The 16050-nt window shown below is 38.0% G+C and overlaps 1 protein-coding gene and 1 long non-coding RNA gene across 23 annotated transcripts in view; one reads left to right on the top strand and one right to left on the bottom strand.

The window, feature by feature from the left end:
• Positions 1 to 30: 30 nt before the first annotated feature.
• The window catches only part of KIF1A (kinesin family member 1A), a 94715-nt gene continuing 78695 nt past the window's right edge, over positions 31 to 16050 (bottom strand). For 10 of the 22 annotated variants that reach the window (XM_087964851.1, XM_087964850.1, XM_087964848.1 and 7 more), the window contains 12 exons: positions 11469 to 11495; positions 5877 to 5991; positions 5102 to 5235; positions 4352 to 4413; positions 4033 to 4178; positions 3587 to 3799; positions 2583 to 2660; positions 1957 to 2081; positions 1682 to 1828; positions 1239 to 1431; positions 410 to 528; positions 31 to 112 (listed from right to left, as the gene is read on the bottom strand). In XM_087964851.1, coding sequence (XP_087820977.1) covers positions 70 to 112; positions 410 to 528; positions 1239 to 1431; positions 1682 to 1828; positions 1957 to 2081; positions 2583 to 2660; positions 3587 to 3799; positions 4033 to 4178; positions 4352 to 4413; positions 5102 to 5235; positions 5877 to 5991; positions 11469 to 11495 — 1402 coding nt within the window. In that variant the 3' untranslated portion in view covers positions 31 to 69. Of the gene's footprint in view, positions 113 to 409; positions 529 to 1238; positions 1432 to 1681; positions 1829 to 1956; positions 2082 to 2582; positions 2661 to 3586; positions 3800 to 4032; positions 4179 to 4351; positions 4414 to 5101; positions 5236 to 5876; positions 5992 to 9086; positions 9111 to 11468; positions 11496 to 16050 lie in introns of all 22 variants that reach the window. The other 12 variants (XM_087964853.1, XM_026667671.2, XM_087964862.1 and 9 more) reach the window with 2 other exon arrangements.
• Positions 64 to 4096, top strand: LOC148130904 (uncharacterized). The gene is made up of 2 exons (XR_015749449.1): positions 64 to 194; positions 3619 to 4096. It is a non-coding gene; the product is annotated as an uncharacterized LOC148130904 (long non-coding RNA).

The raw sequence follows: 16050 nt of genomic DNA on the forward strand, positions 1-16050 counted from the left end.
GGGATCTTCCAACAGCACCCATTATTTCACTTTTCTGTTTTTTTTTTTTTGAGGCGCACAGCTCTTAAGTTAAATTCTTGCCTGGGTTGTTGTTCGTCTTGACAATTTGGATCTGTTGGAGAAGCCAAGATAGAACAAATGTAAAGGCTTGAGAAAAAAAACAAAGAGGAATTATGCTTCAGACTTCCACCCAGGTACACGAATCTCAACTGAATCAAAGGTTGCCCATCTCTAACAGTAGTATAAATGAACTAGTTTACTCTTCTTCTAGAAGAGCCTTTTTCAATTGGTTCCTTCTATAATTTTATACCAGCTATCCAGCAATTTAATGGGAGCTGTTTGTGCAAAACATTCCAAAAAATACATTCTTTGGAAAGTCAAAGATGAGTCTTTTAAGGCATTCAGTTACCTTATTGATCCAGCCAGGAGAGGGTTAAATGCATACAGCCAATCATGCATGTCCTTATCATTGCTTGCTTGCAGCAGAATTCCACGATGTTCAGTGCACACTGCAAAAGTGTTAGGGGTCTAAACCAAGTAAAAAGTTGCTAGTTAGGCTCATTCATAGAAGAACAAGATGACTGCAGTTTATAATGACTGCAACTGACTACAAGTTACAGAAATCAAGTCATGTGAACCGAGATCCATATTTTGCTTGCATACAGTCTTAACAATCCATATTGCAACACTCCATGTTCTGAAATATTTGCTGCACAAGTTGTTTTGCAAATATGGAACTTGCAACCTATATTTAATGAGAATGGGTTTGGTTATTTCTTCTCATCCCAAAAAATCCATTCATCAAATTATTTATTGATATTTATTATAGATATAAATTTTATAAATAACTTAAGGCAGTGAACATATCCAACACACCTCCCCTTCTTACTTTCCCCACAACTACCCTGTGATGGGAGTTGGACTAAAAGAATGCCTAGCCCAAGGTCACCCAATCAGCTTTCATGACTAAGACAGGATTAGAACTCACAGTCTTCTGCCTTCAAACCTGGTGCCTTAACCACTAGGCCAAACTGTCTCTTAAAGTGGTTGCTATCACATTAGCGGCATATTTATCTGACAGTCTAAATAATCATCTTAGCCACAGTGATTTTCTACCTTAACCTTAGTTCCTCTTTACAGTGATGCCAAAAACAGCCTAACTATAGTATTTCCTGGAAAGGGAAGTAAAGAAAGCAACCTGTTGTGGGGACACTTATTTGAACAAAGTTTACTCTTACTTTTAGCATTGCCTGCTGGTCTTCACTGTATTCCACCTGAGCTGATGAGAGATTGAGGACTGCTCTCTCCACAGAATCTTTGTCGTTGTTGTAGATGTAGACATAGGGGCGTCTCACAACCACATAGCGCTTCACCCACCCATTTGTATGGGGTTCCAGAAAGTGTAGGTAGCCCTTTCTGGAGACAATAGGGCTGTAGAGGAGACACATTCACATCCCATTTAATAATTACATAGAAACTGCACAGTGTGTGCTCAACAATCAAGTCTATGGAGCAATTTTGTGGTCTCTGGCACATCTGGAAGACTGACAGTTGGGATGGGTCAATATAATTGGAATGAGATGATTCCTCTGATAATCTGATCCAACTCATAATGATTGGAATAAAATTCACAGTTTTAGCCAAGTTGCTAATTTGCCCATAACTTGCCCATAGTTTTTACCTGACACGAATCTCTTGAATATCAGGAACCAATAGACGCGGGATTTCCTTATAATCCTCAGGGCCGCAAACCGGGGATTTCTTCTTCTCTCCTTCAATGGTGAGCTCAATTTCAGGACTTTCTACTCTGGAAGGGAGCTGGAGAGGTCTGCAGAGAAAAAGCAGGTTTATAACTTCAATTACATTTTGATCAATGGCCTTTATTTTTCATAGTAAAACTATGTACCTTTGATACATAAACAACCCCGGCATTTTTAGTCTTGCCACCTTTCTTACCTGGCTTCTGTAGCAGTATAATGGCCTTCGATCAAGGATGGACAGGTTGAGGAGGGGGTCAATGTTGCGCTACCAAGGCCTGACATGGAGGGATCTCTCAGCAGAGTCACTGACATTTCAGATAGCTGGGTATAAAAAGAATCTGTCACTGGATATGCTTGTCTGACAACAAATATCTCCAAATCTTGGTTGCATGCTTCAGCACTTTTACAACTATATATTCAGGGCCTTCTCAGAAAACAGGCGCCCTTAATGTCTACAAATTATGCTCATTTATCATTTATTCTTCTAAAGGGTGTGTGCAGTAAAAGAGAAAAGTTAGGACATCAGGGCTTTAGAATAAGCCCTTTAGGTCAGCTTGCAATTTGTTCCACAACACAAAGTAGAAGTTCAGGATGAGAACATTTCAGATACGGTGGGATTTCATCATTTCACAATTATCAGAATTTGATATTTTACTGTATATAAGTTAGTCTCCTTTTTTGCTCCAAAATCCAATGTATCCTGAGCTAAATGTATTAGCTCTATTCGGTACTCTGGGAGTCAATTCTGAAATGGATTAGGTTTTAAAATATGGGGGGTAATAAGAGTAATAAATAGGTATGAAAGCACGGAAGGTATTTTACCTTGCTCTCACTTGCACTCACGCACACGTGGCTATGGCTGTACTCTCTGTTGAACGTGTGTGTAAGAAGACGCAAGCACTGCAAAAAAATAGAGAAAGAGAAAAATGAGTTTTGATTCTGACGAGAACAAAAATTAACTATATAGGCAATCCTCTATTTACCATCACAGTTGGGTGGTTGTTAGAGGATCGCCACATGACCAGACTTGATTTTGTATTTATGACAATCATAAAGCGAGTCACCACTGTTATTAAGTAACCCATGTGGTCATTAGGTAAATCCAGTATCTCCAATGGGCCCCCCAAAAAAGGCTAATCATGGTCACATGACCATGGGATGCTGCAACTGGTTGTAAATGTAAGATGACAAGTGCCTTACATGATCATGGGGATTGGGGCAGCGTGTCGTTTTACAACAAGTGCTTTACTGGTTGTCAAGCACCCTTCCTGAGACTCTCAAGACTGTCAAAACTTTGAATGGTCATTAAACCATTCAACAAGTAATTAAGTGAGCACTACCTGTATCTGAACAAGTGTGGATAATTTTTATTCCTATGGGCAATTTTCCTACCTTTCTGTCTGCCTCTCAAACTATATGTCTCCCTCCCTTCTCTCTTTCCCTCCTCAAGCGCAAAGATTAATATGGACTCCAATCAAATGTTCAACCCTTTGAAGAAGTGGGGGAAAGAAATTACAAAACAAATATTTTGTAACTGATGATAAAAACTGGTGCTGCTGCTGGAAATCACCACCATGTACTTGTATTGTAGAAATGTACATATATTCTCAATGGGCCTTCAAATTAAGGAAATGCTCTTTGCTGAGAAAGCTTTCCTGCTAAGAAATGTTATTTCTCCACTCAGGAATGACTGTTACTTTCACACACAAAAAATACTATTGGAACTTGCAGAGAATATTCAGAATGCAGGTACAGAAATACCCATCGGATCATAGACTTAAAGAAAATATGAAGCCAACTTTTCCAGCACATTCCATATTCTGTACCTTGACTGCAAGTTCTTTCTGTCTCTCACTAGGAATATCAAGAGGTAAAGGCCTCCCTTCTGGGGTACCATCTGCAGAGATTGGAGATGAGACATAAGATGTGCTACGGGAATCAGAATCTTCACTGGAGCTTGAGGACAAGGAATCCAGACCTAAGCGCTGAGTTGTCTCCAGCTTCTCACGCAAGAGCAGATAATGTCTTGTTTTCTCAACCTATGGAAAGAAAGGCAAGTTTGCTATTGATACTTTCCATTATCCGAAATGGCCATGCCAGGTGGAGAATTCTGGAAGTTAGAATTCATACATCTACAGGGCATCCAGGATGGGGAAGAGTATTTTAAGTATTTTACTCTACATCAATCTACTCTTTGCCACCTGGCCCATTGGTTGGGGCAGGACTACATTGATGTGAAACTGGCAGTTATCAGGCCTCAGGCTAGTCTTACTTCTTGTAGAAGACTCAGTTTTTCCAGTTCCCACTGATGATCCAAGATGAGACTATCACTACGGGGTCGCCACCCAGCTAAATTCTCTTCTCCTCGTACGTAGGCCACAGAGGTATCCAGCACACGCCTTCGTCTCCTTTGCATACCTACAGAGGAAATCTTTATTCAGCATAGCTGTGTTCAATAAGCACATGCAATACATTCATATTTTGTAAGTTATAGCAACAATTAAGTCTTGCTTTCTATAGCTATATCCCTCTTGTTTAACTGTAAGCCCAAAACCTCATGGAGACCCTTTCATAAAGACAAAAGTTCTTACCTGGACTGCCAGCATCCGCAACTCGGCAGAGGCTGAGCTCATAGACCCCAGTCACACGGTTACTGTAGCAGAAAGTGAAAAACAGAACAAGCTAATAGAACAGTGGTGGCTAACCTTTTTGGGTTCCCGTGCTGATAATTGCACGCGTACTTGTCTGCTCGTGCTTGTGTGCCATCACCCAGAAGGAAATGCGTGCGCCCCCCATGCCTCCTGCGTATGTGCACGCAACCTGCGTGCCCTGCACTGTGAACTTCTGTGCATGCCCATGCAACCCCATGGGTATGCCACATGCTTCTGCGCATGCACGAGTGTCTCCTGCGTGCCGCCGCGCTGCCACACATGCACCCCAGGTATTCAACAATCAGCTGTCGGGCGGGCAGCATGCACGCTTGCGTAGTAGACCTCTTCTGGGCGAGGGCTCGCGTGCTGGCAGTAATGGCTCTGCATGCCACTTTCGGCACACATGCCATAGGTTCGCCACCACGGTAATAGAAGACACACCATTCTTATGAATATAGTACATTCAAGGAATAATTTTACTCCCCCACTTCTTTCAAGATGAGCGGACCGAACTCTTTTTTTTAGATAATGTTAATGTTATGCTGAAAGTTTTATATGGAGCCTAACAGCCCTTAGGTAAGAAGTGAACATAACACAGTTAATGTCTATGAAGAAATACACCTACAGCTTCCATGTCAGGAGTATATTCTTTATCCTAATAAGATGTGCTTGCTTTCTGGCCTTTCTTACCTTTCTGAAGCTCGAAGGCTTCCACTTCCAAATAGATTGCGGATTGATCGAGAAGCAGGGAGTTTGGCATCTCTGGAGTAAAAGACCATACAAAAATCTTTGGTGACAACAGCAGGTTGGGTGCAGTTCTCCATCTGAAATGAGACCATAATCTTATTATACTGTCAGGCCTGAAGAACCAGGACCACACATTAAGCTCCAGTTAAGTTGATTTATACACAAGATTTTAGTCAACTAATGATCAGTACTAAACTGGTGCTAGATACAAGTTAATTGAATTCAAGAAGGGCAGGACTTGGACTGTTTATGAAAATGTAACAACTCCAGGTTAATTACTCTCTTGACTCTGACCCCAGGCTCTATCTCTCCTTCACATATACAGTGATTATTAAAAAAAAACAAGCTTAAGCTGATGATTACATTTCTATATCTGTGTAATTTTCTTCCATCCCTAGAAAAGTTGGTTTGTTGTTGTCTCTTTCTGGGATTTTGGAGGGAATATTGAATCCAGCCCACATGCTTCACTTTCATCAAGTTCCTAATCTGATCTGGCCTCAGTAACTTTTTCAGCATCAGCCAATGCTGAATATCATTGATAACAAAGTATTAAACATCTCAAGTTGTTATATATTCCTGGTTACATGCATGTAGGAAAGGGTGGACTTGAATCATGAGAGGTTATGCTTGGCATCATACAAATTTTGAAACACAGCCTTGCAGCTGCCAATGTGGATCTGACAATTGCACAGGGAGCATTATGAAGGCACTTTCTTGCCTCAATATAAGCAGAGAGGGTCATGTAGATTTTTTCTCTGTAAGGGGTAACACGATTCAGGAGCAAAGAGTTATGCATGGAGCTGTCCCACGCAGCTTCAAACTGGTAAAAAGTCCTGCAGAGGAAAAAAACAAAATACCTGGTTAATAAAAGACTATAAATTATTCCAAAACATTATTAATAGGAACAAAACACAAACATGCACAAATGCACACATACACACACACTTACACATACACACACACAGATCTGTCTGAATGATGTGGCCAAACTGGAGTACTCTGGCCTGAAATACAATATTTTGTTTGAAAGGCAAAAGTAAAAGCATCACTGGGAATTCTCAAGGAAGGTCTTGTGGTGTGTATATATATATATTTTATATATATTTTAATGGCCCCATATAGATAGAAATGATTTTGGAAAGGAGAGAAGGTGGCAGAAAAACAGGGAAAGAGGAAGGCAACACTTGAAAAGGGAGTTACATAGACATGGGGCATTAAACAATAAACAGGATTAGACCTAAGAGTATAACAGACAGAAATAGCACCTACAGATCCATACTTCTGACTGAATGATTCTAAGCAATTGTGAGATCTATTGACTCATTCTTATTTTGGAACTGTTTTTATTTAGATAGCAGCCCATTTCACATAAGGAGGCTCCAGACAGCCTATAATGAAACTGATTATTTACATATATTATAAAATGAATTTAAAACAATTCAATTATTAAAATCAAGGGGGGAGGGGGTAAAATCGGAATGCTATGCATGATGTAGCCACAGTGTGGGTTCCCTACTATCAGGGGATCCTCAGACCTCATGAAAAAAAACCACACATACTATGTTTTGAAGGCTTTCTGGAAGGACATAAGGGTTGGGGGCTAGCTTCACTTAAGAGGGAATGAGGTTCCACAGGGCGGACCCCACAGCCCCCAGGCACCAAGACAAGACATCATCAGCATCACTTAGTATGCCAGGAGCAGGAAGTACATTTGAACATCATCACCTATTGATAGTCCCTCAACAATGATGATGAGATGATGGTGACAGATGACCTCACCCAGTGATTTTAAATAACTGTTAAACGTGTGGAGAGAGCACCAAAATCTATGGCACCCATATAATTGGAGTAGAGGGTGAGACCTCTCGTTCCCAATCAACACCAGCTATTATCAGAAAGGAAGAGAACCAGCAGAATATAGTTCTATCTGTTTCCAACCCCATGGTCGGTGGTATCCGCAGCCACTGCGAGGCCCAGGATGGATGCATTACCCTCATCCCATTCCCACTAGAGGTCATCCAAAAATGTAACTTAAGATGCCATCTAAAAGAGAAAGTGGGCAAGAAGCAATAAACTTAGATAGCAATTGAAAAAGATCCTTCCTTGATATAGAAATAACTGGTCATCTTAAAGCATTGCCTAAAGCACCCCAAGGCCACATCTCTTCAGTCAAATATGTTAAAATAAACAATCTTTCTTCCATTGGAAGGAAATACTAATTTTTGGCAAGCATAATCAGAAAAAAAGAAAGGAAAAGTGAGGATGCTCAGTATTGCTTTCAATTCTATATCGCTGGAAACATTTTCAGTATTACCTGGGCAGAATTTTGCTACAAAGTGCTTGCAGCTAATTTACCATGTTTTTTTTTGTTTTTGTTTTTTGTTTTTTGCACATAACAATTTTCAAAATTGTGGACTATTATACCTGTAATCCTTAGTGTGAAAAATATGTTCTACACACAGTAGATATTAGTCCAGAAGTTCTCAAACTTTGCTGTGCCATTCATGATAAATGAATTTATGTGATCCATCTGTGAATAAAACTAATGCTTCCAAAAAAACATGGTTAGATTATTTAAAACCCAAACTTTTAATGAGAAGAGTGAACTTGCTTAAATTTGGCTTATTCCTGGACTCTGGGTGTTATAACTAAGGCAGTCACTCTCATTCCATATTTGAATATCTGTTTATTGTAGCAACCTTGATAATATAAACCGTCGCATTTGTCTATGAAAGTTGGAGCCCAGACTGTGCAGATAGTCCTTGACTTACAACAGTTCAGTTAGTGACTGTTCACAGTTACAAAGGCACTAAACATGTGACTTATGAACATTTTTCACCCTTACAACCATTGTAGCATCCTCATTATCATGTGATCACAATTCAGATGCTTGGCAACTGATTCATATTTATGACCATTTCTATGTCCCAAGGTCATGTGATTATATTTTGCGACCTGATAAGCAAAGTCAATGGGGAGGCCAGATTCACTTAAGAACTGGGTTACAAACTTATCAACTGCAGTGATTCACTTAACAACTATGGCAAGAAAGGTCGTAAAATGGAGCAAAACTCACTTAACAAATGTCTCATGGAACAACTGAAATTATAGGCTCAGTTGTGGTCGTAAGCCGAGGACTATCTTTACTCCAGGCTTTCCTTATTACTTGGACAAGCCAACACTTAGCTCATTTAGGCAATCCATAAGCTTAGCACCCTATAGTGCTATGGAATATTATGCCCACTCAGAAATCCAGATTTCCATAAAGAATAAATTCCATGGCTTACTAGCTGCTCTGGTCATGTTGGAACACCCAAAGGAAGTCAGAATTCTGCTAATTAGAACACATGCCCAATTTTCCACCTATCCCCTTTCAAGCACATTTTCACTTAAGTGGTTTTTCTCTTGTAAAACATACTTGGTTCAATTTTATTTTTTTTATATACCAGGGGCCATTTCAGAAATTACTTTCCAAACATAATCAAAATACCGGGACTTTCTCTCTCTCTCCTCCTTTTCTCTCATTTCCATCTGAGCATCCTCAAGTTTTAAAAATATCCTGGCATTCCACTATCACACAGCTCACCAACATTCAGTATCAACATAGTCAGAAGCCTCTTTAATAATAAGAGACACCAATCCACCTGTTGGAAGATATTTTATTAACAATAGATCAACAGCTGATTCTTGGTAAAGAGGATCTGAGTATTGGTTGATGCACAATTAACTACCCCATTCTAAACACCAGACATTTTCACAGACGTTTTGCAAAAACCAAAAGAGCTAAATTCACTGAGACACAAGCAAGTCAAAGACAAATTCCAAAAAGGAAGGAAACAGGACAGGAAGAGTGTAGAAGTGAAGAGAAAAGAAAGGAAACCAGTAAGAGATCAGGCAAGGGTATGAGAGAAAAGTGAGACAAAAATACCTAGTGTCATTTCCAAGTGAAATGCTATAAGTGGAAGGCAACCCAAGACAAACACACGTACAGATACACAAAGAAATTAAAATGTCAGAAAGCATTGTTTATAGGTGTCTGAGAAACGCTACCCAGAGAGGCAGCTACACAGGGATGCATGGAGATTTGATGAAACCAGCCATAATTAGATACAATGCTGCTCTCTCTTCAATCTCTTAGTAGAAGGACATGTACACAATAGGAAGCCCCCAGACTGTTGTGTTGAATATATCCCTCTTGTTTTCTAGGTGAAGGTCAAATAGCCCTGGTGATTCAGTTAGATTTTTAAAAATATATAATATATAATATATAATATTATATATTATATAATATACTATATTATCTGTAGATTAAAAAATTAACCAAATTATCAGAATTGTAATTTTCAGTATGAAAACTGGATTTCAGTCTCCTCCAACCTGTTGCTTTGAAGATCTGTCGGGATGACAGCTCTCTGAATCACTTGGCAGCCTGGAGTTGTAATCATAGCACATCTGGAATGCATGAAATTTGGAGAGGCTGTGCTACAATGATTTCATGAAAGTAAAATTTAAAGGAAAAAACCCTTTCAGTCTACAGTACTTCCCTAAAAAATACAGCTTCTCTTAACAGTATCGAGCAATGATACTGTATTGAGGAGAATTCAGCAAGTTTATTTTATCATATCAAACTACAGTATATTCTAATCATCAAGAAGGAACAAGCAAAGTGTTCCAGGCAAAAGTGCTACAGTAAGATGAGAAGAAATATAGCAATAAATAAATTCCAATGACTCTAAAAATGAAATCCAAAATTAGAAATATTCATTCGTATAAAATAATCATTTTCTAATTCTCAAAAGGTAAAATCAGCTTAATCTTCCAGATGGCCATCATAGAAAGTCTGATGTAAACTTTGTTGTATAAACCCACACCACATAAGAAACCAGGAATGGAAACCAGTTCCATCATCGTGCCTGGAAAAGGCAACAGAAACTCAGTTCAAATTGGCAGAAAACTGCAGATGAAGGAACAAAAATACTGGCACCAAGGCAGGAAATGCTTCTAATTTTAGTGAACTGAGCTATAAATCACAGTGGCCACAACTGTCTTGTCTGATTCATCCATGGTATTCTCCAACAAATTATCTTTAATTACACTTTTGGTCCCAAATTTTTAAATCTGAATGATTAATTAGAAGCCACTGCAATAAAATTGTAATTCTTACAGTGACCTCATAAACTAAGGACGTACTTCTTAATTGCATACTGACTTGCAACTAAAGTTGATATTTTATCATTTATTATATTTTCTAACACTGACATCTCTAAAACAAACACATGCTAAGTCTAGATTCTAGCAAGCAAAATAGGCCTAATTCAAATATTAGCCTAAACTAAATCAACCAGACAATTTTTCTTTCCATTTTCCACTTTAGCTTCCCTTGATTTTTCAATAAAAGAAGACAATCATTATACTGGGGTTAGGGAGTAGAGAAATGTCTGAAGAATCACTTACATTTTATATCACGACCTAGCTCTTTTAATCCTGTTCTCTGACCTGGCATAAGTTTCCTCCTTAACATAGTGTCTCTCCAATATATGGGACTTCAGCCAGTGAGACCAGCAGGATCTTGTCAGTATTTAAAGAATTATATTCAGTAAATTCCAATCTTCCTAGCATGCAGAGTTGGCCGTTTTATTGGCTCCTTGGGATGCTTTAAGATCTAATCATTGTCACAGCCCAAGTCATGCAATCCATTTGATACTTGAATTCGTACAGTTGCCTCAGACTACATTTTGAACAGTTTTTGCACCCACATGTGACTGAAGACATCCTAGGAAGCCTGTTAAACACCCCTCCTTCATTGATGACTCTTTCACACCATCTTGGGGTTACCCTAATCTCCTCTCTCACCCCCAGTCACATAGAGCATAGCATCTCATGAAGCCTGCATCAGTTCAACTCCTTTTGTGTTACTGCCAAAGCCGAAAGCAGGGGATGAAGGAGTTTCAGTATGGACAGGACAGGACAGTCTTTTTTGGGGGCGGAGATGGGGGGGAAGGAAAGAGGGAAATCAAATGGGAAAAAAGTGCTGTCTCCCAGCCACCCAGTTCCCAAAGAGAGCATATATGGATGAGAGAGAAATAAGAAAAACACTGGCCTTTGAAAGAAAACTTACAAAAAGCAACAGCCAAGGAACAAAATGGAACAAAAAGAAGCCCGATGATGCAGAAGAGAAAAAAGAACGGAAGAAGCTGGTGTGTTCAGGTAGGTGGAAGCAAGTTTAGTCTATAGCATTGCTAACCCAGTGCTGATTTGAAAAAGGTGCGTGAGAGGAAATAAAATATATGGGAAAGCTCACAAATAATACCTAGGCATATCCGAATCAAGAAACTGCCTGCAAAAATACAAACAATCACATGGTTAGTTTAAATGGGCAGTGGTGCTGGACGTGGCAGTAGCATCAGCAGTTTTATCATGCAGATCTTCCAAAGCCTAAGCCCTACAAACGGCTCCCCTCTGTCCCACGTAGAAAGAAAGCTCAAGGCCCTCTGATGAACACATTGTAAATTAGTGAGTGCAGTAACAATGAGATGCACTGAAATTTCTAGGGTTCAGTTTGGGGGCCTTTACTGCAGAGCCTTAAATTAAATCAATTCACTCAAATTCAAATGAAGTTTGTTGTCAGTACATCACTACCTAAAGCAAATTTAAGCTCCCTCAGCATTGTGAAAGTGAACAGGGCAGAGCCTTTGGTATATTTGCAGGTCCTAAAATTAGATTGACAAGTCCATGTCAGCCACCATTTTATCACTATTGCACATAGTTCTTAATCAGGAATTTTTGTCTAGTATACCATCTAGATCAGAAGTGCCTGCCATTTAGAGTAAGTGGGATTTTAAGCCACCACAGGTCTAAACTACAAAGGCTGGTTTCTCCAATTGCAAAATGGCATCTATTTCAGGTTTAGGAGACAAGGTAAACGTTTGCTGAAAGAGTTGTATATGACAGTAGAAAGATTGGGAACATCAGTGTCTGTCTGCCTCTCAACAGGCCATTTTATTCCACATGTTGTGAGAATACATCCATTGGCTATAAACGGATATATAAGAAAAGTACTGTCCTCATTTAGAAATTCAGGCTGTACTAGGTTTGCTTTTTTTGTTTTGCTGTTGCTGTCTTGTCTCAAAGAAAACCTGCCCTTCTAGTGTTTTAGACCAAGTTTAAGACTTGCGGACTTCAACTCCCAGAATTCCTGAGCTAACATGACTGGAGGAGAAATTCTGGGAGTTGAAATCCACAAGTCTTAAAGCTATCAAGTTTGAAGGCTCCTGTTTTAGATATTCTAATTTCATTCAATCTGATTCATCATCACCTTTTGTCTAATATTTCCTATAAATACTGCTACATGGCTTTACAGGAGCTTCTTGCCAACACACAAGGAGGACTTTTACAATGCTATGAACATGAAGTTAGTCTGAAGTTCTCTTGCATCATGTTACTCAACGATATTGTGATACAGTAAATAAAGTCTAAACTAAGAGATGGTTGCCTGCCTACTGGGAAAATATCTTGTTGATACATGATATCTGGGAACTGAAACAAGTGCCCATGTGGGTGGATGAGCTAAGATCCCAACAAAAAGTTCTTAGTTAAGTACTATCAAGATTTAAAGAAAGTTCCTAAAATTCATGCAAATTAAAAAAAGATGAGAAATGGGTGCTCTAATGCCATCTTTGCAACTTGATACAATCCAGATGGGATCGGATTACAACTCCTACTGCCTCAAGATAAAAATGCTACCTTGGGATGACAACAATTGTAGTCTCAGATTGGGAACACATCAGGTTGGAAAAGGCTGTTCTTGTAGATAGACCTTTTGTTATTCTTTTCCTTCAGCCAAATCTGGCCAGCCTTCCTGACAACTTTAAGATGCCAGCCATCAATTCTGTTTTCATCCATTCAGGCAGCTAAGAATAATGCTCATATAGGAGAAAGACATCAAGAGGAAGGAGCAGTAGAAACCTATGGATATGTGATTCCTAGTCTTTCTTACTTCTTTGGCAATGCTCAGAAGCCTCAACAATAGACTTCTTATGGTTTATGAGAATTTAGAAATTTAAATTTTGGGTTTAATGAAGGCTGCTACTTTGAGCACCATAACAGGGCACTTGGCTAATAAATGTTCCAAATAAATCAAATGGTTAATCAATCCTGAAACATACTGAAAACAATCACACTCAGGTTTCCTGCCAAGAACTGCAGAGTTTGGGAAAAATATTAGAAAAAACACCACTTCTAGAATATGTAATAGGGTGGCTGTTTTCAACCCAATTTCCTTCAGAAGTCATTGAACTGGAATTCCCAGCATGCTGAATAGGAATTCTGGATTTATATCCCAATACATTTAGAGGGCACCAGATCAGGGGAGGCTGAGATAGAAAGCTCAGGAACCAGGGATGAAAGAAACATTGTATGACCAGGATCGATTGCTTTCATTCTACAACGCAAAATCCATCATACAATTAGGAATACTTCCTAATATTAGTTTTAATCATTGATTTTACAAATGACTGCATGTTGACAAGCCAGGGTCCTGTAAAACAGAAGTCTGCTTGGCACGTATGCTGTTAAGATTAGTGTAGGAGTAACAGTAACCACTAAATAAACCTAGGAACAACAGCTTCCAATAATTATTGTTCTGGATAATAGGTAAATTTCCTGTAAGTTTTTTCCTTTCATTTTTGCTTATAGGTTAGCTGTTATTGTCACTGAAAAAGCTGATATCTGGAAACATCTTTATATAAATTGTATCTACTTCAATTTAATCAAAACTAAATATCAGCGAAAGGAACAACATTGCTGTACTTCATTTGGCTTTGTTTTCCTGTTTTGTTTTGCTTTGCTTTTCTTCTGTTAATTTATTGCTAGCTTGTTTGGAAAGGAAAATTTCTTTTGAATAGAATGTATTTTTATATTATCATCAAACACATGGAATTGATGCTCAAGGATATACAGGATATTGATATCCCTGTCAATGTCTTCATTGATATGTGCCATACTACCTTTAAAAAACTAATTAAATGGGAGGGTGTGTGCTGTGTTCAACCAGTTCTTTTTTGGGGGGGAAGTTTTATTTGAGTTTTCACAAAAAGAAAAGAAATACAAGTAAAACATCTTTTTTGAAAGCAGCATAATCCCGGGTTACATCTCTTCGTATAGACATAAATTCAAGTTCGTGCTCATTTTTATATTCCATTCCATATCTTATTACTATTCTATATTTTCTACATACCTTCTCCCCTCTTTCAACTTTCTTAATTTTATTTTATTTTTTTCATCTCAATTCAAATCATTATACTTATATTCTTTGTCTGTCCTGTTTCAACTGTCTACTATCTTTTCTCATTAAACAAAATTTCTCCTGTAATCACTGATTGGAGTATGATGCCTTTATATCTTTCCCCTAAAATTATAACACTTAATATAATACATAACTTCCATTCGGATTCTGCTTGGCACATTCTAAAACTACACACTGTATTCTTGAAAAAAGAAAAAATATATATAAATGTATAATATAATTAAAACAACAATCCATTCCAATTCAATTCTATCATTAATATTAATATTCATTTAGATCTTAACATTTTACACATTACTTTTCAAATAAGTATCATACTTCTATGGGAACAATTATAAACTTTCCATAGTTAATTCCCCCCACTCTTCACTTATATTTTATAAAACATTGACTAATTAAAATGTTCCCGTTCCTTCCTAATTCAATTTTCTCATTTATTTTATTTCATTTATTTTATTCACAAACATTTCCCCAAACCACACCAACTACTTTATCCCTCTTTTTAATCATATGTTGTTTCCAATTTTCTAAAATTATTTCTATTACAAATATAACAATACAATCTTATATACCTTCACAGAATCCCTTTTTCAGTTAGATTTTCACCCATTATCTCTAAATAGGTCCTGTTTCTTTACATCTTGCTCCAAACCTTTGTAACTTCTCTTCCTTTCCTTCTTCCCTCTCTTCTTCTCTCTCCCCCTTTTACCACCCTGTCTCTCCACCTCCATTTCCCTCTTCTGTATTCCCCTTTTCTGTTGCTTTCCAACATTATATCCACTTTTCAAATTATTTTTCCCTTCTTTGGCTGTTTTTTTAAGTCTTAAATTCTCCATTCTCTTTCCCTCCCTTTCCCCTTTCTTTCCCACATAGAGTTACTTGTTCATTAAAGATGGCTTCTTCTCTGTCCCAATCTTCTTGTTTCGCAGTCTTTTCTTGTTGTTTCTCGTAGCTGCAGATCTCCATTTCTAAGAATTGAAAAATGAAGCCAAAAGAGCCCTTCCCTTCTTGTGCATCTTCTTTGTATTTTTTAAGTTCCATTTTCAATTCATCCAGAAGTGATGCCATTGTAAAAAAAATTAAATAACCACCCAATTGATTTTAGTCATTCAAATATAATAACCAAAAATCCAAAAGTCACCAGACAATCCAAATAGCTGTTTCTTTTTACACTTTTTTTTCACTTTCTCTTCCTGGGGTTACTATTTAGTTGCAAAATCTCAGTTAAAATGTATCTTTTAGAAGTCTTGTTGAAGTTTTACTTTAGAATCTTTTGAAGTCCAGGCAGTCTCCTCCCTCCAAATCCTGCCCTTATTCTTTTCCTCTCCCTTCCTGCTTATAAAAGAAAAAGGTTTTAATGTTCAGAAATCTTTATTGTCTCTTTGGCATTTAGTTATATTTTCAGCTTAATTGCCTACTGATGCCAAAGCGGACTTTTCCGATTTCTTATTCCGATCTCTTAATTGTCAATGTAAGGAAGGAGAGAGAAGAAAAAAAAACCTTTCCCTTTTCATTTTCTTTTGCTGCTTCCGACTCTTCTTTGGGAGCAATGTTATCTTTTGTAAAATTTAAATTCCAGGGTACCTTA

Source organism: Notechis scutatus, chromosome 4 (assembly GCF_049901735.1).
Source record: "Notechis scutatus isolate UNSWTSFEM ecotype Mainland chromosome 4, rNotScu1.2, whole genome shotgun sequence".
Classification (NCBI taxonomy): Eukaryota; Metazoa; Chordata; class Lepidosauria; order Squamata; family Elapidae; genus Notechis; species Notechis scutatus.